This window comes from Eriocheir sinensis, chromosome 12 (assembly GCF_024679095.1).
Source record: "Eriocheir sinensis breed Jianghai 21 chromosome 12, ASM2467909v1, whole genome shotgun sequence".
Taxonomy (NCBI): Eukaryota; Metazoa; Arthropoda; class Malacostraca; order Decapoda; family Varunidae; genus Eriocheir; species Eriocheir sinensis.
In genome coordinates this window covers 5,573,275-5,598,003 of record NC_066520.1, presented here as the reverse complement: position 1 = coordinate 5,598,003, position 24,729 = coordinate 5,573,275, and the positions used below count along the sequence as shown (strand labels likewise).

Here is a 24,729-nt window from a genome sequence, read left to right as displayed (position 1 = left end):
TTGTGAGCGGTGAGTGAAATGTAGAAACTGTAAGCAAGTTGAACAACACTCTGCAAGTTATTTTGCGGCTGCAGCTGTGGGCTGCGGCGGGTGTAATACAGCCATTGAAAAGTCAATCATTCAATGATTTGTGACAGAAACAGTTAACAGATTATTTCATAACACCGAAAACTACCAAAAAAAAAGGTTCGTCTGCCAGTGTGAGATTGCCGCACTTGTAAAATTTTCCCATACCCGTCACAATACGGCCCCCACGCATGGCCCCTCGGCCAACCTGGCATATATATATATATATATATATATATATATATATATATATATATATATATATATATATATATATATATATATATATATATATATATATATATATATATATATATATATATATATATATATATATATATATATATATATATATATATATATATATATATATATATATATATATATATATATATATATATATATATATATATATATATATATATATATATATATATATATATATATATATATATATATATATATATATATATATATATATATATATATATATATATATATATATATATATATATATATATATATATATATATATATACCAAATTATACGAATGATTGTGTCAGTAAGAAGAAAGTTTTTCTATATAAATCTTCCTTCAAACTTGCGAAGTCACATGAGAGCGGACGTCTATATATACGTAGATGTACCGCCAAGTGGTACCACTTTCAAAACATCTGTATATAGAACCTCCGACAGGAAAGGATCAATAACTTACCTATTATCTTATGATTTCCTTTCTGTCTCCTCAAAGTTCAGGCTGAAATGGGCCCTGTATGTCAGCTATTAATAGGCTCATATCCATTTAACGTGATGGAGAATCAGAAGAAAACTGAGGAGACAGAAGGAAAATCATATGATAAAATAGGTAAGTTTATTATAACTTGTTAAAGGATTTAATGCAGTGGATGAAATGTGTTTGTAAATATAACCCGAACAGCTCACGCATGCGTTGATTAGGATGGGACAGCTCATGACACTGCACGTCAAAACATCTCCCGGTGTGGCGGTAAGTCTCGTCCCCCTGATTTGATTTGTCCCATCCTGATCTGCGCATGCGCGGGCTTTGCTATTTTGCCATTTCATTCACTGCACCGTCTTTCAATAGCTTATACTAAGCTTACCTTAGATCTTATGCTAGTTTTCATGAAAAAATATGTCAAATTTAAGGCTGCCATGGACCCCTTAGCTCAGCGACTATTGAATGGAGAGTATCCCATAAACCTGACCTTCAGTCAGAAGAAAACTCTGAGGAAACAGAAGGACAATCATAAGAGCAATGTTAAGCTTAGTATAAGCTATTAGAAGACAGTGCAGTGAATGAAATGGACATGATAGCAAAGCCCGCTCATGCGCAAATCAGGATGGGACAAACCAAATCAGGGGAACGAGACTTACCGCCACACCAGTGCAACGACTTGGTCGGGTGTTTTGCTAACTTTGCCATCTTGGCAGAACTTGGTAGCATAATTTCTTAGCGTTACATAATGTTGTGTGGCTAAAGGATCAACCAAACGCAGGGCTAGGGTGAGTCTAGCTCATGAGAACAGGGACCGGTTAGGGTGGGAGGGTAGAAGTTGTGGGGACGCCGCTCTACCCGCGGTGGGACATTTAAATAGTACTTTATTATACTTTTTAATATAAATTTTGATTTACGACCGTCCTGTCAGTCCTGAACCCCGTTGTAACTCAAGGACTACCTGTATACATATATATTATGAGTAATTTTCTCGTAACAATTTTACACTTTCAATAACCATTGTTTTTCTGAAAGGTATTTCAAGAAGTCTTGGTCTATGCATGTCACGGTCTGAAGAGTACCTCCCCACTGCCCCCTCACCAAGAAGTTGGACACCCAGTCCACCCTATGGCCTTGATCGGAAGCATGCCAAAGGAATTGCTGCCCGAAACTTCTCTCGTCATCCCTATGAGAATGCAGGTCAAGTAAAGAGTAAAACAATCAATGGTTATACATCCAGATTGGAAAGAAAAGGAAATATGCAGCGCCATATCCAAAGTAACACCTCCTCTTACCATCCAGGCTATAACACCCTTGCCAGTGATACTTGGTCAATGAGGCCTGCTTACTCCAGTTCCTCCAGCCGTCACACCCTCAGATCCAGCCGCCAGCATCCCAATGAGGCAGATGACCCAACATTCAGAAAAACATGTTATGAAAAGCATCGTCGGACAAGATGGAGAAGAGCCCCATTACTTCCAAAAAAATCGGACAATTACTCCAGGAATAGAAGGGAGCACTCCCCTTTGGATTTTAACCTTTCTAATAGAAATTATTGGACAGGCAATACTGAGCAAGACGCAGAACCTCCCGATGCCTGTTCTAGTTACAGGGGTTCCCCACACGCCCGTCTCCGTATGGCCAAACTCCTGCCATATCAGCAGCACCACCACCGCCTTGGGCCCTTTGCCAGACACCATTTAGAGTCATTTCAGAGTCCAGCTTCCAGTGATTTACCCGAGTGTCCCCGTAAGACGAAACCAGATATATATTCAAAATACAGGCGAAGTGTGACCCCAGAGACTCTAAGAAATACAGTTGAGGAGGAACAGGACATGTCATTAACATATCCTGTCCCCACAAATAGCATAACGTCTGCTAAGCCAAGGCGTTTGTGGCACAAATCATGTGGCTTCAAGAACGAGGCACTTTCCACAGGACCCTGCTGGGTGCATCATTTGCAGGTACAATTGGCTAGCATTACAGTGTTATATGATCTAATATTCTTGTAGACTGTCTCTTAAAACTAGGTATTTTTTAATGTATCTATATATCATGGATCCCCAACTCACACAATGGCAATATCCCCGTGCTCTTTTGTGACTTACATTCTTAAAGAAAAGTGTTCCTATTTAGATCCAGTTGAAGTAGGTTTTGTCTGCCAATCGCGTACAGACCCCAGGACACAAGAACAGACAAATGGAGCAGCCGTTGTCAACATCGCAGCAGCCCCGCCATGGCCCTCACAATGTGGATGAAGCCCATGAGCAAGAAGTTTTTCGACGTATTGCTCGGAAATATGGCTTCTGCGAGACCTGTGGGATGGAAAGATCACCAAAAGAGGTATACTATATGTCAGATGTACTCCTTAGGTGTGTGTCTAATTAAGATGATTGCATTTAGACTGAAAACTTATAAAAAATAATTTTATCGTTCTGATATATACAAACTGTAGTGTGTGAATATACCTAGTTTTGCTTTACAGGTAGTCTTCAAGTTACGAAGGGGTTAGGGAGCAACAGGCCGGTCGTAAATCGAACTGGTTGTAAGTCAAAATTTACTTTAAAAATATAATAAAATGTTCAAATGCCCTGGCGTGGATAAAGATGCATTCCCGCGCCTCATACCCTCTCCTCATACCCCGCTTCTGTCCTCATGCACGCGCTTCACCCTAGCCCTTCGTTCGGGTGGCCCCTTAGCCACGCAATATTGTGCAACATGACGCATTTGAGCTACCAAGTTTTGCCAACATAAGAACATCAGATCGCAAAGGATCTGCAAGAGGCACGTAGACCTATTCAAGGCAACTCCTGTGGACCTAACCCCACCTGACCTCACTATCCATGAATTTATCTAACCTCTTGAATGTATCAAGCATCAAAGTGTGGCTGAATGATTAGTGTGCGGACACCACGTTCAGAAGGACACAGGTTCAAGTCCCACCTGCCGCTACAAACAAGCCGGCAATTTTTCAGCCATCGTCGAATCGCCTAAGTCTACCCACCTGCTTAACTTTAGAGCACCTGGACTCTAGATTCTCTCTAAAAGAGGATCAAAGATGAGGGGGGGGGCATCAGCCAAGCAAGATGGTGCCACTATCAACACTTGCTTATACCATAACGGGCTTGGGTCGACCACCAGGCCCCACCAAGAAAGCCTAGTTGCGCCATTCGCGAAACGTAAAAAAAAAAAGGTTGTCACACAACATGACCACCAAGCCTGTTCCATCCATCCATCACTCTATTAGTGAACCAATTCTTGCCTATGTCTTTGTTGAACTGAATTTATCCAGTTGAAACCCATTGCTACGTACGTGTCCTATCCGGCTCTCTTGCCACCAGAACCTTATTTCAACCTTATTAAAGTCGTTCATCCATTTATAAACTTCGATTAAGTCTCCTTGCATCCATGGCTTTTTTTGTGTCCCCATAAGTAAATTTTGTAACCCATGAATCATTTTTGTAATCCTCCTCTGCACAGATTCTAGCATCTTGATATGTATTCTATAGTAAAGTAACCAGAACTGGAGCCGTATACTCAAAACCAGCCTTAAGCCCCCTTCACACTGTGTCAACTCTGGGCCACGACAAACCACGACTCTAGGATACACGAGGTCTTGGGTGCTGATGTGAAAGGGTAGCGCATGATCTGAAAGAGGTCTAGAAACGGTCGCCGGATGCTGAGCGGACGTAGGGAGGGGAGCGTACGGTCAAGAGGGTCTGAATTTATACTGTGACGACTTTGGACCACGACAACCCACAACTCTAGGGTACACTAAGTCTTGCTTCTTGATGTGAAAGGGTCGGGCATGTCTTGAAAGAGGTCTAGTAACGGTCGCCGGCTACTTAGCGGACGTCGGGAGGGGAGTGGGGTTGTGAGGGTTAACGCGAAAAAGTATTCCATGCTAAGTTTCCACGATAAGACTCGGTAAGGGTCTGGGACCAACGGTTATTTCCGGTTGAAGTCTGAAGCAAAGTCTAATCATAACAAGTCTGTTCACGCGCATGAGAGGCGTGGCAGAGAGGTGACGTCACACTGCCTCGGTGGGTCCGAGGACAGAAAACGGAGTAATTGATGGGTTGTAACGGGCTTGTCGGGGGGCGTTTAAAGGGTGTTGATTAAGACTTCAGCTTCCTTAAGGCGAACTATATTCGTAGCCTTTATGTACAAGAAGCGACGGAGCGAGAGCGACTGTCGTTGTGTGTCAGTCGGACTCTCGTGAAGGAGTGACGAGTTACAGGTTGGAAAATAATTGTTACAATTGGTCACGTATGTCAAGGTGACCTCCGCGCACCATCGGAGTGCGAAGTATACAAAACTGAAACGGTAAACACTGACGGACGACATTCCTATAAGGTGGCGTGATCTATCTGTCGTGGGGGTTTTCCAGTGGCAATTGTATGCCTAATTCGTGGTGATATTAAATAATAATAATACATTGATATCCTACTATAACACTGCTCGGTCACCTACCAGTGATCGCGACCTCGCGATATACAAAAATCTAAATAGCAGTCTAGTTACCATGAACATACATAGTGGGAGTTTGTCAAGCAGACTGCCTATGATACAATTACATTAAAACACTGGCTATGTAAGAACAGATGTGGAGTTATAATATAAATAGTGAGAGGTAAACCACAACGTGTGTGACATGAAACATAAGAAACCTCTCAAAAGATAAATATAAGGACACATGTATAAGAAGCTATCAACTGGCATACTTACAGATAATGAAACGTTGATCTAGCTCCTAAAAAAAATAAAAAAATACAGTAGTGAAACACAGTACAATGTTAAGTATAGGTGCAGCCAGATTTCTGTCCCCTGACTTGTCTGAGAAAAGGAAAAACTACCTTGCCAGTGGCCTCCCTGCATCCAGTCGCCGTGTCTGCACAACCAAATAATCGTGCAGGACAGAGTTCCTCCTAATAAGGTAGCACATGACGACGAGACTGACGAACATCAGAAACATTGGTACAAAAAATCCAGGGTACAGGTAGGGGAGATGCAAATAATCAGGCAGCGTTTCCTCCAGGGTTTCCGCAAACTGTTTTGTTTGCGAAAGACAATGAATTAAGGGAAATAGTCACATACGAGATGCTGGAGAAGTGAATGTCATCGAGAGAAGAGACCACTTTCTTCGGAGGCGTGGGTTCGTATCCCACCGCTGCCACCAAATGTAACGGGCTTGTCGGGGGGCGTTTAAAGGGTGTTGATTAAGACTTCAGCTTCCTTAAGGCGAATTATTTTCGTAGCCTTTATGTACAAAAAGCGATGGAGCGAGAGTGACTGTCGTTGTGTGTCAGTCGGACTCTCGTGAAGGAGTGACGAGTTACAGGTTAGAAAATAATTGTTATAATTGGTCACGTATGTCAAGGTGACCTCCGTGCACCATCGGAGTGCGAAGTATACAAAACTGAGACGGTAAACACTGACGGACGACATTCCTATAAGGTGGCGTGATCTATCTGTCGCGGGGTTTTTCCATTGGCAATTGTATGCCTAATTAGTGGTGATATTAAATAATAATAATACATTGATATCCTACTATAACACTGTGACTTGTATCCAGAGGTGACGTCACACAGCCTCGGTGGGTCCGAGGACAGAAAACGGAGTAATTGATGGGTGACGTATTTGTTTTTCATTTTGTCCACTGTATACTACCTTTTCAATCATACTATTTTTTTTTCTCTTTTAACTGGAAATATAACATTCATATTTAACAAAAAATCATATAAGTAAGATTAAAATGTTATTTTTTCTCTCTATTCTTCTTGTTCTTATAGTTTACTTAGTTAATAGTACTGGTGAGGGGGGTAGCAAATTTACACTACTATATTAGTAAATGACTGTGTAATATTATATATGTATATATATATATATATATATATATATATATATATATATATATATATATATATATATATATATATATATATATATATAGATATAGATAGATAGATAGATAGTTACATATATAGATATAGATATATATATAATATATATAGTTATATATAGTTGTTATAAATATATATATTGATATATTTAGAGATATAGAGAGAGAGAGAGAGAGAGAGAGAGAGAGAGAGAGAGAGAGTTATATAGTTATATATATATATAAAACTATATATATAACTATATATATATATAACAATATATATATAACTATATATATATATTGTTATATATATATTGTTATATATATATATAGTTATATATATAGTTTTATATATATATATATATAGTTATATATATATTATATATATAATATATATATATATATATATATATATATATATATATATATATATATATATATATAGTTATATATAGTTATGATTATATATATATATATATATATATATATATATATATATATATATATATATATATATATATATATATATATATATAATTATAGTATAGTTATAGTTATATAGTTATATAGTTATATATATATATATATATATATATATATATATATATATATATATATATATAGAGAGAGAGAGAGTTATAGTTATATAGTTATATATAAATATATAACTATATATATATATATATATATATATATATATATAGTTATATAGTTATATAGTTATATAGTTATATATATATATATATATATATATATATATATATATATATATATATATATATATATATATATATATATATATATATATATATATATATATATATAGTCTCACTTTCGTCTCAATCAGCCTCCTCCCACACTGATAGCCTTCACCTCTTTAAATTCACGCAATGTCAGTTTCTCTTTCATCTTTCTATCGATATTTTCACTGGATCGTTCTTCTGAACTTGCTACCGTACGCCTCCGTGGCCCCGCTGCACTGACTTACTCATGCCCATCCCTATACTGTCCAAACCTTTATAGAAGAGTTAACCAGCATCTTCACTCTTTCATCCCTCACGCTGTAAACTTGAACAATCTCCTTCATCTGTATTTCCTCCTGCCTACGACTTGAACCTTTCAAGAGGAGGAACAGCCACCCTCCTGAAATTAACTCTGATTTTGACTAATTCCTGTCTGGAGCAGGAGAAGGGGTCTTTTCTTTCATCCCTGAGCCACCTCCATTACTACTTGAGTGACTTGACTAGTCCTCAGGTACATCATACTAAAAATCCCCATGAATCCATGTGGTGGAAGGGGGTCAACGGCGGCCATTTTGGAATTTTCTTAAAAGTCATATATCTGGTAAAATAATAGTTTTATCAGGAAACACAACTCAATAAAAATTGTTCAGAATTGATTGTTTTATAGCAATGGCAGGTTATTTTACAAAGATAAATAAATATATAGGAAAAAAATAATAAAATATTAAATTTTGATTGCTGATTTTATTTTCAAAGACATATTCCTCAGAACTAGTGTCATCCATGAAAAAATGAATCGAAGTAATTAATTGTAGAACAAACTTTGCTCTTTTGAAATATATGTACAAGTTTATGCATATTTTAAAAATTGACAAAGTTATGAGGGAAAATATACAGAAAGCCAAGATTGTTGCTTGCCTCTTACTGGTGCATCCCAGTCAGCTGATCGCCTGACTCGCTCAGTACAGAGCATGAAGAATGTGGAAGGTGGCAACACGTGATATTCCCATATCATCACTTTTCTTGTAAGTATGTTGCTACCTACGTCATTAATGGCTTTTATAATATTACAAGTGCTAAGTTAACATACTGGCAAAGTGATGATATTAGTAGTAGTAGTAGTAGTAGTAGTTGTAGTAGTAGTAGTAGTATTGTTGCTGTTGTTTTGTTGTTGCTGCTGCTGTAGTAGTAGTAGTAGTAGTAGTAGTAGTAGAGCACAGAAAATGTTAAAAGAATTAATGACAAATATTAGGTTAGTCTAATAAATTTACAGTGTAGCCTATTGTATACAGGTTGTGACACGAGTTTTGCAAATACTTTTAGAGGTGAAAGCACGTGTTATTTTAAGTTGGAGATGCTCTATGATCATATGCTATTAATTTTGAACACCATAGCTTAGGATAAGTTATAGTCCAATTAAATTACTTAGCAAAAGTAAGTTTTTCGCTCGTAGCTTCAAATTCTGTAAAATTCTGTAAAAGGAAGGGTTGTAATTCAGGGGAAAATCTGATTTATATTTGCAACCAAATATGCATGTTATTACAGGTCTACAACCTGGGATGGAATGTGCAATATGTGGCAAACAGTGTGGGGAAGAACCTATTGCAAAGCTGACTCAGAAGGGAAGCGCCACTGTGAATAGATGTAGTGAAGCACGTGGCAGTAATGTCAGGACTGAAATAGGACAGACTGTGCACACTGACTGCAGGAAGCAATTTACTGATCCACGTATAATTGCAGCCCATCAGAATAATTTGTATACTTCAGATGCACCTGCAAACCGATTCCTTAGGTCAAAAAAGAAAAGTGATGATATGGGAATATCACGTGTTGCCACCTTCCACATTCTTCATGCTCTGTACTGAGCGAGTCAGGCGATCAGCTGACTGGGATGCACCAGTAAGAAGCAAGCAACAATCTTGGCTTTCTGTATATTTTCCCTCATAACTTTGTCAATTTTTAAAATATGCATAAACTTGTATATATATTTCAAAAGAGGAAAGTTTGTTCTACAATTTTTACTTCGATGCATTTTGTCATGGATGCCACTAGTTCTGAGGAATATGTCTTTGAAAATAAAATCAGCAATCAAAATTTAATATTTTATTATTTTTTTCCTATATATTTATTTATCTTTGTAAAATAACCTGCCATTGCTATAAAACAATCAATTCTGAACAATTTTTATTGAGTTGTGTTTCCTGATAAAACTATTATTTTACCAGATATATGGCTTTTAAGAAAATTCCAAAATGGCCGCCGTTGACCCCCTTCCACCACATGGATTCATGGGGATTTTTAGTATGATGTACCTGAGGACTAGTCAAGTCACTCAGAAGTGAGAAACAATCTATTGCAATTTGTTTTAGGTTGGGCACAATTTTATGCTAGATTTACTGGACTAATGCTGCCCCCCGGAACTCGTTCTTGATTCGCTTGGACGGCTTCCTCTAGAGTCAGGGTTGATGGGTGGTCTTCAGGACAGCATGTGGGTAGTTTTAAGCCACTCGGCGGTGACTGAAAAATCCGAGTGGTAGCGTGGGGATTCGAGCCCGCGTCGTCCATCACGCGGTGAATGTGAGCCCAGTACGCTACCAGTTCGGCCACCGCCTATATATATATATATATATATATATATATATATATATATATATATATATATATATATATATATATATATATATATATATATATATATATATATATATATATATATATATATATATATATATATATATATATATATATATATATATATATATATATATATATATATATATATATATATATATATATATATATATATATATATATATATATATATATATATATATATATATATATATATATATATATATATATATATATATATATAGATATATATATTTATTATATATATATATATATATATATATATATATATATATATATATATATATATATATGCATATATATATATATATATATATATATATATATATATATATATATATATATATATATATAACTATATATATATATATATATATATATATATATATATATATATATATATATATATATATATATATATATATATATATATATATATATATATATATATATATATATATATATATATATATATATATATATATATATATATATATATATATATATATATATATATATATATATATATATATATATATATATATATATATATATATATATATATATATATATATATATATATATATATATATATATATATATATATATATATGGACTGAAGTAATTACTTACTTAGTAATTTTTAATAATCAACTGAGGAAAGGAGTAGACAGGAGTGACAGAAATGAACGAAGCACATTACAATGCAATTTGGCATTTAGTTGAATAATCAGCAATGAAATAAAACCTCTATTTTCATGTCAGAATCTTTATTGTAGACTTCCCTAATTACATGCTATTAGTGGAATAATTACCATTTATGTGGCTACATCACAACTTGTTTAGTTGAGGCACAGATTGATAGGCTAATTAGTAATAACATGGAGTACGATATGTAAGTGAGTGTCGGGTTATATAAGAGTAACAGTGAGACTTTGACATCTTTAATCATCAAATTAGCACCAATATGTTATAGAGTGATGCCCATACTAAATAATTCAGCCAGGTTTACAGCTGTTGACATTTACAGAGGGGAACCTGGCGTGCAGGACAGGGTTGTGCTCCCAGCACCGTCTCGTTGCAGACTGACTCGGTCCCACGTAACGGACCACTCATTTGAAGGCAGCGTGACGTCATGCACGAATCCGACGAGATTTTTGCGGGAAGTGACCAGACTTGTTATGATTAGACTTTAGTCTGAAGGTGGGCGGGAAGCATATTCCCGAAGGTTTGAACAATTTTTCAGCTGCGCACTGCACTCCTCGCTGATTCGCCGGCTGGTTTTCAAGCCCCGCCTACCTCCATGACGTCATCGTAGCAGCAGCTGGCACAGTCCCAGTCTCTCTCTCTCTCTCTCTCTCTCTCTCTCTCTCTCTCTCTCTCTCTCTCTCTCTCTCTCTCTCTCTCTCTCTCTCTCTCTCTCTCTCTCTCTCTCTCTCTCTCTCTCTCTCTCTCTCTCTCTCTCTCTCTCTCTCTCTCTCTCTCTCTCTCTCTCTCTCTCTCTCTCCGGTAAAATTTGAGATTAATATATAAGTAATTTATACGTTCATAGATGTATTTACTATCAAGACACTTATGTTGAAAATCACACACACACACACACAGGCCGGAATTTTTCCGGTTACTGTCCCTCCTTGAGCTAGGTGGATGGGGTGTGTGGTATGTGATTGATCATCGAGGTACTAGCAGTACCCATAGATCGACTATAATGAGCATAAGCTTGCTCATGTCGGGAGGGTACTTGCTGACGATTGCTAGGTCCAACTCGTGATCAGGCTGTTATTAATGAATAACACACACACACACACACACACACACACACACACACACACACACACACACACACACACACACATAAGAAATATATATATATATATATATATATATATATATATATATATATATATATATATATATATATATATATATATATATAGGCGGTGGCCGAAGTGATAGCGTACTGGACCCACATTCGCCGCGTGATGGACGACGCGGGTTCGAATCTCACGCTACCACTCGATTTTCAGTCACCGCCGAGTGGCTTAAAACTACCACATGCTGTCCTGAAGACCGCCCATCAACCCGGACTCTTGAGGAAGCCGTCCAAGCGAATCAGAATGGCGCCACTATAAACACTCGCCTGCGCCAGAACAGGCTGGGCCGCCCATCAGGCCCCACCTGGAAGAAGCCTTGGGCCGACCATCAGGCCCCACCGGGAAGATGCCTACCGGCTCAACAGGCAACAACGTAAAAAATATATATATATATATATATATATATATATATATAGATAAGATATATAGATATAGATATATATATATATAATTTTTTTTTTTTTTTTTTTTTTTTTTTTTACGTCTTAGCCTATTGCACCGGTAGGCTTCTTCCCGGTGGATCCTGATGGTCGGTCCAAGGCTTCTTCCCGGTGGGGCCAGATTGTCGGCCCAGCCCGTTCTGGCGCAGGCGAGTATTTTATAGTGGCGCCATCTTGCATTGGCTCATGCTGCCCTCCCGGAGCTCATCTTTCAATCCTAGAATCTAGAGTCCGGGTTGATAGGTGGTCTTCTGGACAGCATGTGGGTAGTTTTAAGCCACTCGGCGGCTGCTGAAAAATCTCAGCTTGGTGGCACCGGTCGGGGATTGAACGCGGGGCCGTCTCGCTATCTGTTCAGCCACCGCCTCCCCAATCAATCAATATATATATATATATATATATATATATATATATATATATATATATTTATATATATATATATATATATATATATATGCGCGGCTGAAAAATAGTTCAAACCTTCGGGAATATCGGGCCTCCCATACCATCATAAAAGTGCAAGAGGCATTCATTACTCGTGTGTCTGGTAGCGACATACATCTTCTCCACTCCAGTAATGGTTGAATTATTTAGCCTGAAATTTCCCCAACATCCATGTTTCCGCCCATTTTTTCTGGATTATATAATGGTTAAAAAACATACAGATGGCAGAACAATTCCGGCAACCATTGATCTTAACATTGCTGGGGATAATGAAGCCTCCTATTCCTTTCGAGGTCATTTATCAGTGGCTACTTCCGCTTGCACTGGGGTGCTGCACTGAACTGACCTGCCATCTGGTGGCCCTGCTGGAGTCGCTGCCAGAGCCAAGCGCTGCGGCGTTCTGGGGTCCAGCGAGGCTTAATTGACATTTTTCTGTACCAAATTAGCAAATTATCAGAGTTGTAATGGCCACTATCATGTTTACATGAAAAAATCTGAGTGCTGTACATTATTCATGTCGTTATAATGATTATTGATGGCAAACTAAGAGCATTCATCGACATATCCTCTAACACTCAATCCCGTGGTTAATAGGAATGCATCAGTGCGGCCTCTTGTCAGATATTTCCTTCATGCAATAAAGAATAAGTCAAACAAGTCCGGCATGGTGTCATGCTGTCAGTATTACACAATCAGCGGTGGAAGGTAGTGTTGAAAATTTTGCCACTCGACATTCCTACGGCTGGCACGCCGCTGCCTCCACACGATGCATTCCAACGTCCCTCCAATCAGAGCACGGGAAGGTGTTTACACTGTTGCTCTTGGAGGAAGAATACAAGGAGAGGGCATGACGTCACAGGAGTGAAGCAGTCTTGGCCCATAACATTGCCAGGCTGGCCGGACGCGCGACACCCACACACCTCAACATTTTGCCTTCATGCCGGCTTACTCTGCCTTTGGTTGCGCCCACAGAGGCGGGGATGGCAGCATAACGTTTCATCGGTAAGACAAAATAATATTTGTGGTGAAACATTATATAGGAGGCGAGAAAACTGAGCTTGAAAAAGAGCGACACAAAAAAATACGAATGATTCCTTGATGGAAATTTCAAGGAAATTATCTGTAATTCATCTCCCACGGCTTTTAACACACAATTAGGTCACAATACTGGAATGTAGAGGTCTTTGGGTACTATCAGAAGTACAATGAACACATAGTTATTTTGCAAAACATGTAAAATAAGAGTGTAAACCTGGGCAAGTTACCGAGTCGATTCAACCCACGGGCACTCATTTGCCTGACAACGTTAATTCTCGTTCTCATTCTCTCCTTCTTATTCTTTAATTCTCATTATCTCTCGATTCTCATTTTCTCATTCCCATTCCCTCTCCTCATTCTCATTACCCCTCTCTCATTCTCATTATCATTCCCCCTCATTTTCAATCTCTCTCTCTCTCTCTCTCTCTCTCTCTCTCTCTCTCTCTCACACACACACACACACACACACACACACACACACACACACACACATTCTTCCTTTCTCATTCTTTGTCTCACACAGCGGCGGAGCAGGGCCCGAATAACCTCATCAACGGTAAAACATTATCTTATTCTCATTGCCTCTCTCTCATAAAGAGTCTTGCTCCCCATTCTCATTCTCATTCTCTCCCCATGCTTCACCTCACAATGAAGAGCGGCGCCCGCTGAGGGCCACTCCATGTATTCTTCCTCCAAGCTTCTGCTAAACATATCGTACGTGCTGCCGGCAGCAAGTATTATAATTATTTAAAATAAAATGTTTAAATCATAATAGATACATCTTTAGCATCTTATAATATTACTTTCACTATATCGAACTTTAAAGAAACAACAGAGCTTGTGACGATTGTTTATATGGGAAAAATATATATTTAAATTTCCTATTTCTTGCATTTCCTCGTTTCTCAAATAGTTTTAGTAAGTCCAGCGTCTCTATACCATAGCTATGAGAAAAATATGTGATTTCAAAATAGTAGCAAAAAACTAGTAAAAAAATTATTTGAACGTACGCCGCATGCATATTAATATTCGGTAGTTCCACCGGGGCTACCAGATGGCAGGTCAGTTCAGTGCAGCACCCCATAACACCTATAGCAGGGGCGTAGTCATATCTCCTACACATCCATAAAAACTGGAGTACTGCCACCTTTCCGTACACATATTCCGTCATATTTTCTACACAAAAACATATATCCAGCTGGGATTCGTATTCGAACACGTTCGAATACCGTACTTGGGTGTATTCGTATTCGAATAAATATTAATAGAAATCAAAGTATTCTTATTCGTATTCGAATACAAGGAAAAAGTATTCGTATTCTGCTAATGATCTGACGAATATTTCAAAATATATTATCAGAAATAACAGCCGTTGTTCCTTACAACTCTAGTCTCCTGGGCGGACGTGTAATCGTCGTGTATAGTACAGCAGGTTCGCAGACTGGCAGCGCGGCGTCTGGACTCTGGAGTCGGACTGAATGTATTCATGAATACTTTCAAGAAGTATTCGTATTTGTATTCGAATTAAAACCATTTCAGTGTATCCAAATTTGAATTCGTATTCGTTGGAATTTAAAGTATTCGTCTTCAAATACACACCTCTTGTATTCACTCCATCCCTGGTATCCAGTACATTTCCAACACAAACACTGTACCCAGCGTATCTCCTGCACAAAACGGTGGCTCCAGCATAACTCTTACAGTTATACTGTCATATCTCCTGCAGTTCTGCGTTCACGTGTTATAATACTTGTTTTCGTGTAGGAAATATGACTTACTATGTGTAGGAAATGTGGCAGTACTCCATCTTTTGTAGTTTTGTAGGAGATACGACTACGCCCCTGTCGTAAATGTACTAATGTCGCGACAACTTTTCTTTGTTCCTCGCTGCTTTTTCAGACTAAACTCTTTATAAAGTTTTCACGTCACTGTTCACCTCCCTTGGCTCTGCGCTCTCCTGATCTTTCTTGAAGTCATGTGGGTGTGTTCCTAGGTCCAGACAGCTCGGACAGCACTCGCCCGAATATGATGCTTGAAGTGGAGCTGACCATAAAAAAGCTAATTTACCATACTCTAGAATGTGAGCGGAGCATTTCACGATGACCTGTTGGGGTAGGAAATGTGGTGATCTCGCAAAGGAATCTGCCAGAAACCTGACAAGGTCAAGGCTGATGAACAAATTGTTGGGCTTGCCAGAAGACTGAACACAGGAAGAGGATGATGTTCATTGACCGTAAGAGCATTGACTTTCTGAAAGTCAGTCACTGGTCTAACTGCAATATTTCTTGGATACTAGAGAAAGAAGGGTTAGTTCCAAGGAGAATTGGACTCCTATTTACCGTCTCTCTGGTTGCTTGGTAGCCGTAAAAATGGGACGTGTGACAGGGAAAAAAGGACTGGTGTGCGTCTGGTTGAAGTGCCGTGTGATGGGTAACAGTCGGTCACGCCTAGCAGTTCTCCAAGCGAAGCAACTACTTGATTGAATTTCACTAATAAATGAAGGAGGACCAGTTTAGCCTCAGGATAGTTCATGTCGCTGACATACGGCGTAAGTTGTTCCAGACCATCAGTTTAATCTGCCATAGGATATTTTCAGGCTGACAAAAACCTGTTCTCTTAGTGACGATGGCATCACTGATATAATCATCGCACTCTATAGAGAGTGTAGGCTCAAGAGCTAAATGGTGTATTCGCATAGTGTCAGAAAATGACATCACACAGTTGCCGACATAAGGATCCGGCTAAATGGTATATTCGCATGGTGTCAGGAAATTACATCACAGTTGCCGACATAAGGATCCGTTAAACAAACTGAAAAACAATCAAGAGAATTTGGACCTATATATTGGTCACCAATGACAACCATATAGAGAATGATCATCCTTGAGAGTAACCCCTTTGCTTCTCCGAAGTGCAAGGCCGTTATAGAGCTGAGGGCACGCATGTGGCCTGTCGTGAGGTTAAGAGCAGCCACCGTTGGGCTAAGTAGATGAGTCGGGCACGGCCTTCAGGTCGTCCTTTGCCAGGTGAAAGAGCCCATCTGCTGCAAAAATAGTATGATGTCTAGGGAACACGTCATGCTGTGGGGATGAGAAAAAAAGAACGAATCAAGGCTTAAAGATGATGGAGTGCTGAGTTAAGGGTGACCAAATTTTAATTAGAATTGTGTGAGGCACGCAAGTAGGATGAGGGTTCCAGGGACATGCAATGCAGAACCATGAATACTGGAAAGAGTTGAATCAGAAGGTTCTAAGGGAAGTTTCTAAAAAAAAATTTCAATATTAAACGGTGCAAATTTACTCAACAAAGTAACAGAAGCACTTGTGTCAACCCCAAAGGAGAGAGGTGTATCATAAACAATAGACTGAAAAATTAGCATTGAGAATTTTGAACAAGCACCAATTATGGATGGAAAAATAAGTTGCTTCTGCAGTGACATTTTAGTAGGTGTTAATATGGAGATTTTGGGTTGGCATGCGAGGTCTCCCCCAATTAGTGGACATTGATTTGAAGAAGAGATGGAAGTACACTCACTTCAGCCATTGGATGACAAAGCAGTGGTCTGAGGAGTGGTTGCCAGGTTCATAAAGGCTGCGCCACTTGAAAGTCTGCGGAGTACATGTACAGGTGGGAAGTAAACTGAGGCAATCAATTGAGGAGAGTGGGTGCTTCTGGAGCAAGCATCTGTTTCCACATTGCCTTGAGTGTGGCAAGGGAGTGTCTTTCCGAGAGACTTCTAGAGTGACATATTGCTCACGTCAAAAACAGTTTTGAGCATTGTGTGAACTCCCTAACAAATACCCATACCTGTTTCAGTTCATAGGAGTTTTTCTCAGCCACGTTATTAGCACATATATGTCCTGATAGACTCGTTCCTACATGCTAGTCTTCTCCACTAAGACTGAGTGGTTAGCGACTTAGCGTGTCCAGGCGCCGTGTCTAGGAGGACGCGGGTTCGCGTCCCGCCCACCGCCATGAGGTAGGATTTTTCAGTCACCGCCGAGTGGCCTAAGACTATCCACATGCTGCCCAGAATACCGAATACCACCTATCAACCCAGACTCTAGATTCTCTCTCTAAAGAGAGGATCAAAGATGAACTCCGGGGGGCAGCATGAACCAAGCAAGATGGCGCTACTAGAAGCACTTGCCTCCGCCGTAACAGGCTGAGGCCGACTATTGTCCTCACCAAAGAAAGCCTACCACCGCCATAGACAGAAACGGAAAAAAAATTGCTGCCTCAGATGTCAATACTGGCCTCTGGCCTCACTCTGCCGTGTCCCCCAATGATCGTCACAGAATCACTAACTCCACAATATTTATACATTTCAACTTATTCTTTTGACTTATTTCTTTTATCCTGGACTGGACCACAACTTTATGCACTCATTTCCATTACCACAAGAGGGCAGTCCTCTTGTTTCCCCGCAGATCCAACATATCTGTGAGGATGCTGTCAGTGGCAGTGTTTACCTATAGTTTTTCGTTTTGAGAGAGTTATTGGCATTGTAGATACTATAAATCATTTTCCCATTATTCACAGCAGCATAAGTGTGCTCAGAGTGACAATAGATGTGTGACTGGCGGCTGGAACGAGTGCTGTGCCTCCTATCCCGATGACCCTACTCCATCCATGTCGTGGGACAACCTCTCGCCTGAGCCATCCCCGGCCCTCACCAACATACAGCCTCCCCAAGCCATGGAGGGAGCAGCAGCCTCAGTACAAACTATCCTTCACCAGGACAATGAAAATGAAGCCGGGACTGGGTGCAGTAGCCTCGCCCCTGTCCGAGGAAGCACTTACACGATATCGTGCCAAAGTGCTAATGAAGGATAGTGTGACACTGTTGGATGTGATAGTTTAGACATAAAATATATTTTGTTAAACATGATGTCTGTTAACTGTTGAAAATTGTTAGTATTATTGGACAAGTGATGAATTGTTATCAAATAAAAATGAAACAGTTGCGATATAATATAGTACAAAAGCGAAATAGTAAAACAGGAAAAATAATTGTATGCATAATGATAAATGTAAATCAAATGTAAATGTTTAATTTTTTCTTGTAGGCTACCTGCTTGGCCAATTTCAGTTCATCTTGCATCATTGACCTTTAAGATTTTGTTATAATTACTAAAATTATATATGGAAGTGATACATACAAAGCTATTAAATAAACATAAATGACTAATAGGCCTAGTATTACTTATATATATATATATATATATATATATATATATATATATATATATATATATATATATATATATATATATATATATATATATAGATATATATATATATATATATTGGCGGAACAAATAAATTACTTATTATGATGGGATAGGTAGGGCCAAAATATGTAAATTATAGACCGTTTCATTCCGTCTGTCCACTCGCGAACGTAGATGTGGCACCTGCCCATTGTTAGTTCGTGATTGCGTGAAGATCAACTTTTTATTTTCAGAGATATATTTAAATGTTTGTGTATACAAAAAAAAGAAATCAAACCCTCTTACATGAACCGCAAACATACCGATTTGCATCGATAATCTACCATCCAAGCACACGAAAGAACATCTTGTATATCAAACCGTTTAGTCTGATCATACTCGAACGACTTAAGCCTTTCAGATACCCATATTTCTTCTCATTCTGGTTCATAGAGTGCTATCTCGGTCAACCAGTTCCCTTCTCCTATAATTCCTTCCCCTTCTGTCTCTCTCAGGCATATGACCACAGATGTTGCGCCGACTAAACGAAATTTTCCAAACTTTTCCCGCTTTTTTGGTGGACAGATGAAATGAAACTGACTATAATATAAATACAATGGGGTAGGACAAGGAGCAGAAGAGAAGGAATACAAATATGGAAAGGGATGGCGAGAAAGATGGCTGAAATCCCATTCCTCCTTGTTGTCATGATCAAATTATATCAAGGGTGGGTATTCCGCATTTCAAGTCCGCGAGAATTTGAAAAACTAAAGGATTTGCAGTTAGCGGAACGCCAAAATTTTAGTCCGCTGACGCAAACTTTAAAAAAACGCCAACAATGAAATTTCCGGGAAATTCAAGGATATTCTTGAAAGTGTGGAGAAACTTCTAGATTAGGGTGGCCAGACGTATATATAAAATAAATAAATTATAAACTAAGGTAATTTTATTGGATATTATGTTTTTAGCAACCAATAAAGGGTTGGCGGACTAAAAAATGTTTAGCGGACTGTTGCGGACTTCATTAGTGGACTAAAAATTTTTTTAGCGTTAGCATTAGCGGATTTGCGATAGAGGACCGGCGAAGCCGGAAAATTTACGGATTAGCGATTAGCGGAATGCCCAACAAAGTTAGCGGAATTGCGAATTGCGAACTAACAAAAAATTAGCGGGTGCGCGCCTCTGAATTATATACAGTAAAACCCCTAGTAACCGGCAACCTCAGAGATTTAGAGGTTCCCCATGAAACTGAACAAAATGTGTTTACACAGGCACTCTACAATAAACCCTGCAAAAGTCAACTAATTGGAAGGAAGACAGATCTGAGATAAACAAAAAACAGAGTTATCAGAAGTTGAAAGCCCGCGTCAGCGTTAGTTACTTTTGTCATCCTTTATCACGAATATATATGATTGTACAGTACAGCACTTGTTATGTTCTTGATAATGTTTTTGGTACAGGTATAGCCTTGCCCTTGAATGTAGACAGTAGAGGTTTGCCCTTAGCAGAGTCAGAGGGCGTTGTAGTAGACGTAGAAGACGTTGATGATACATGTATAACCTTCCTCGCAGATGTAGCAGAACACGTTGATGGTACAGGCACAGCCTTGCCCATACCAGAAGGCTTATCCATGTCTCTGGAATTCATATAGCTACTGTATATATAGATGGGCAGCAAAGTAAAAAATCGAACGAGATATATAAGAGATGTGAACGGCAAGGGGGATGGGTAACCACTGACTCATGGAGACTGAGGAATGTGGCGGTTGACTCGGGAACTTGAAAAAAAAAACACGCTCAATAACTCGAACGTTATCCGACTTATATCGACGCTTAGAAGCGTTCGAGATGTACGAAAGTAATTTGAAAAATGCGCCTGATAATTTGAAACTTGTCCGACTTATTCCTCATATTTGTTTGAGGTACTCTAAGTGTTTAAGATATCGGAAGATACACTTATAACGATCCAACTTATAAAAGGATTACTGTACACTCATAAATGCTACGTTCAGTAGTTCAGTAGCGGGCGTGGGATTGTCTTTGTAAGACCAACGACAGTGGACCTAACAAGTTTTGCCAAAATGGTGTTGTTAGCCAAACACACGCACCAAGCCCAAGGGCCAAGACCAAGCCCTGCAGGGCGGGAGACCTCTTGATAACAATGAAACATCATAGTTAATGAGTGTGGACATTGTCACCTCTATTGCAACTGGACAGAAGGAAGCCCTGCATACAGTTGACCCTCTCCCGCAGGTGGGTTGGTGAGTCCAACGCAACAGTGGATTAGCTAAGTGCAACAAAGATGTCATCCCACAAATAGCTCTTTCACAATATTCCCTCAGTTGCCCTTACAGGTGAGCCTGTACTGGAAACTGCAATCATTGCTGAACGAAACATTCATAGAAATTAAAAGATGCAGCAGAAGTGACACTGGCCACACTCATTAACTACGATGACCCCTTTGTTTATTCCAAGACCCAGAGAAGACAAGACTTAGTCAAACCAGTAATACTATCACCCAGTTATATTACGCATATCTTTTTCTTATAGTCCAGGAACTATTTCACATACGAAGGCAAATAAGAGATAATTGGTTCAACATTCCCCTTCAGAAAAGGTTTGACTTGACAGACGTGTAGGATAGACCTCCTGCAATACCCCCAGGTAGTTCATGGATCCAAATTGTGGTATCACTTAAAATCTATAGATCGTTTTTTAAAGGTGAGAAAAATAATTTTCACGTACTCACCACATTATTTATAGCACACGACTTATTGTGGTTAACAAATATACGTGTTATATGTCAAAATGATCATTCAATATATATGGGGTACCCAGTTTTAACAAGACAGAGACATGGCTCATATGTACTTTCTATTGCTCTTTTCAACTTTCATGTAATTCCATATTTCTCTTCTAGACATTTCCAGAGTTTCTTTCTAGGCACTGAGTCGAAGGCTTTTGCTAGGTCTATAAAAACACAATATAGATTATTATTATATTCCCACCATTTTTCCATGACCATTCTTAATATGAATATAGGATCTGATGTACGTACTTCTGTTCTTTCTATAGCCGAACGATTCTCCTAAATTCTGTTCTATTACTGTTCTTGCTTTCTTTTCAAGAATTCTCTTAGTTTAGCTGTATGATTAATGATAGAAATGCCCCTGAAATTACCACACAGTCCCGAGTCTCCCTTTCCCTTATATACCGGTAGTATGATTGCCTTACCCCAATCCTGCGGAATAATTTCTTCATTCCAAGCATTACTCAATATTCTTAGTATGTTCTCCTTCAAAACGTTGCCTCCTTCTTTAATCAGCTCTATTGACAAACCATCGCATCCCGGTGCTTTATCATTTTTCATCTTCTCCGGGGCTTCTTCCAACTCTTCCTTTGTGATTTCTTCCTCTTACGCTTTTTCCTCTTCAGGTTCTTCGGTACCTTCGTCAATATTTTCACTTCCACTATTCAGTAAGTTTTTAAAATAATTCTGCCAATTTTGGTTTATCTTGTTTGGCTCAACAATTACGTTTCCCTCTTCGTCTTTAATATTATACACCATACGATAGGATTTTGCTGATCCAAAAATTTTCTTCTTACTACCTCTAAGGGGGTGCCTTCAAAGCATCAAAACTATTCCAAGAGTGTCAGCCCTAGCAAAACGTCGAAAAAACGATCTTTTCAAAGCATCCAAAAAGCTGGATCTTATCAGTGTATCAAGAAGCTGAAACTGACTGGATGTTATCAAATCATCAAAAAACACTAGATGGCTTCAAAGAATCAAAAATTGATAAAATACAATCAATACATCCTAAACTTGATATCTTTGCAAAATGTTAAAAAACATCTTCAGATCTTACCAAAAAATCAAAACACATTATGTACAGGCCCAGCAGATGAACCACGAGGCGGCACAATAAGAACACAAGATGCATGTCAATATCAGTCTTTTTTTTTTCAAGTGACTTACTTGAACAATAACCTAAGAACAATAAAATTGAAATAAAAGTGTCACACCTCTTTCTGAAGACAAGGGATTGCGATTAATCAGCAGCTTTCAAAACTAGAAATGAAGCATTAGTATCTCATATCTTACTGAATCAATATTTTGAATCGCTCTCGCACCTGGACCCTGCAGATAGGACACAGATACCCTATGGCTTCCATGATGCTGTTGCAGCTTACACAGACCTGTACATGATTGCAAGGCCTGAACCAGATCGTTCTCTCTCGGGGTGCCAGACACACAGCGCAGAGACGATGATTCTGTTGCTGAGATGGATGATTTTCTTGATCAACAGCAGCTTCAGCATCATCTGGGTCGTATCCATCTCGAGTGTGGGCCGCCTCTAGAAACAAAAGGTGTGTGTCCATTGTGTGGGCAACGGCTGAGATAAACTGCACGTGATTATACTGCCCGTTTGCACCTTGCAAGCGTTTCTCCTCTCCAGGTTTGCTTCATAAGTTCATAGGCCTTCTTCCTCAACCTGCTGACGTTCAGTCCCCGGTCCAGCCTCTCTAAATCCTTCTCCGTGTCTGCTATCAGATGATTGGTGTGCCCATTGAAAGACCACATGGACGGGTGGTGCACCCGTACTCTTGCCTTCAGCCTGGAATAAAATTACTCACAAAAGTTACTGGTTTCATAAGCAATACGTATGGAGTATGCATCTCATGTGTGGGGGGGCTCCACTCACACAGCTCTTCTGGACAGAGTGGAGGCTAAGGCTCTTCGTTTCATCAGCTCTCCTCCTCATACTGATAGTCTTCTACCTCTTAAATTCCGCCGCAATGTTGCCTCTCTATCTTCTATCGATATTTCCACGCTGACTGCTCTTCTGAACTTGCTAACTGCATGCCTCCCCCCCTCCCGCGGCCCCGCTGCACTCGACTTTCTACTCATGCTCATCCCTATACTGTCCAAACCCCTTATGCAAGAGTTAACCAGCATCTCCACTCTTTCATCCCTCACGCTGGTAAACTCTGGAACAATCTTCCTTCATCTGTATTTCCTCCTGCCTACGACTTGAACTCTTTCAAGAGGAGGGTATCAGGACACCTCTCCTCCCGTATTTGATCTTCCTTTCGGCCACCTCTTTTGTTTCTTTTTTAGGAGCAGCGAGTAGCGGGATTTTTTTTTTTATTATTGTTTTTTTTTGTGTGTGTGTGCCCTTGAGCTGCCTCCTTTGTTGTAAAAAAAAAAAAATCATAAACTGGAATTTTCTCTGGAGTCATAGTGTTGAGCCAGTAACGAAAGAAGTACTGCCAGAATCTACGGATATTTGTCCTGATGTGACTGTTCATGTCCATGGGCTGATCAAACAAGGCAAGGGCAATGCCTCTGATCTGGTTGGCCGGCAAGTACGGTGTTGACATGAGCTCTTTCAGGAAGATCAGTTAATCCCAACTTCTGGCAGTTGCGCCACAGTACTTGAGAGTAGTGAAATTGACAGACATATTCTGGCAGCAGGAAAGGATATTTGGAGTGCATTTCCATTGGCCATCTCATAATTGCCCATGAATGTATCCGGTGAAAAGTCAGGGGCTAACTCATGAATTTTGTCAGTGACCTTCTGATACAATGCCTGTGACTTCCCTGTCATCAGAACGCTTGTCACGGGTAGAGCCTTGTC

The 24,729-nt window shown here is 39.1% G+C and overlaps 1 protein-coding gene across 3 annotated transcripts; it reads left to right on the top strand.

The window, feature by feature from the left end:
- Nucleotides 1-1,804: 1,804 nt before the first annotated feature.
- On the top strand, nt 1,805-19,069 carry LOC126997327 (uncharacterized). 3 transcript variants are annotated; one of them, XM_050858354.1, is made up of 4 exons: nt 1,807-2,003; nt 2,106-2,767; nt 2,979-3,146; nt 18,421-19,069. In XM_050858354.1, the coding sequence occupies exons 1-4, from the start codon at nt 1,865-1,867 to the stop codon at nt 18,712-18,714; spliced, it is 1,263 nt and encodes a 420-aa protein (XP_050714311.1). In that variant the 5' UTR covers nt 1,807-1,864; the 3' UTR covers nt 18,715-19,069. The 3 variants fall into 3 exon arrangements, with proteins under 3 accessions (XP_050714310.1, XP_050714311.1, XP_050714309.1); XM_050858353.1 differs by having other exon boundaries at nt 1,805-2,767; nt 18,424-19,069; XM_050858352.1 differs by having other exon boundaries at nt 1,807-2,767.
- Nucleotides 19,070-24,729: the final 5,660 nt, after the last annotated feature.

Excerpts from the sequence above, each read along its gene's own strand:
- LOC126997327 (XM_050858352.1), top strand. The coding sequence starts at position 1,865 with ATGTCACGGTCTGAAGAGTACCTCCCCACTGCCCCCTCACCAAGAAGT. Across the intron at positions 2,768-2,978 it reads GCTGGGTGCATCATTTGCAG|ACCCCAGGACACAAGAACAG; the intron begins GTACAATTGGCT and ends AATCGCGTACAG. Across the intron at positions 3,147-18,420 it reads TGGAAAGATCACCAAAAGAG|CAGCATAAGTGTGCTCAGAG; the intron begins GTATACTATATG and ends CATTATTCACAG.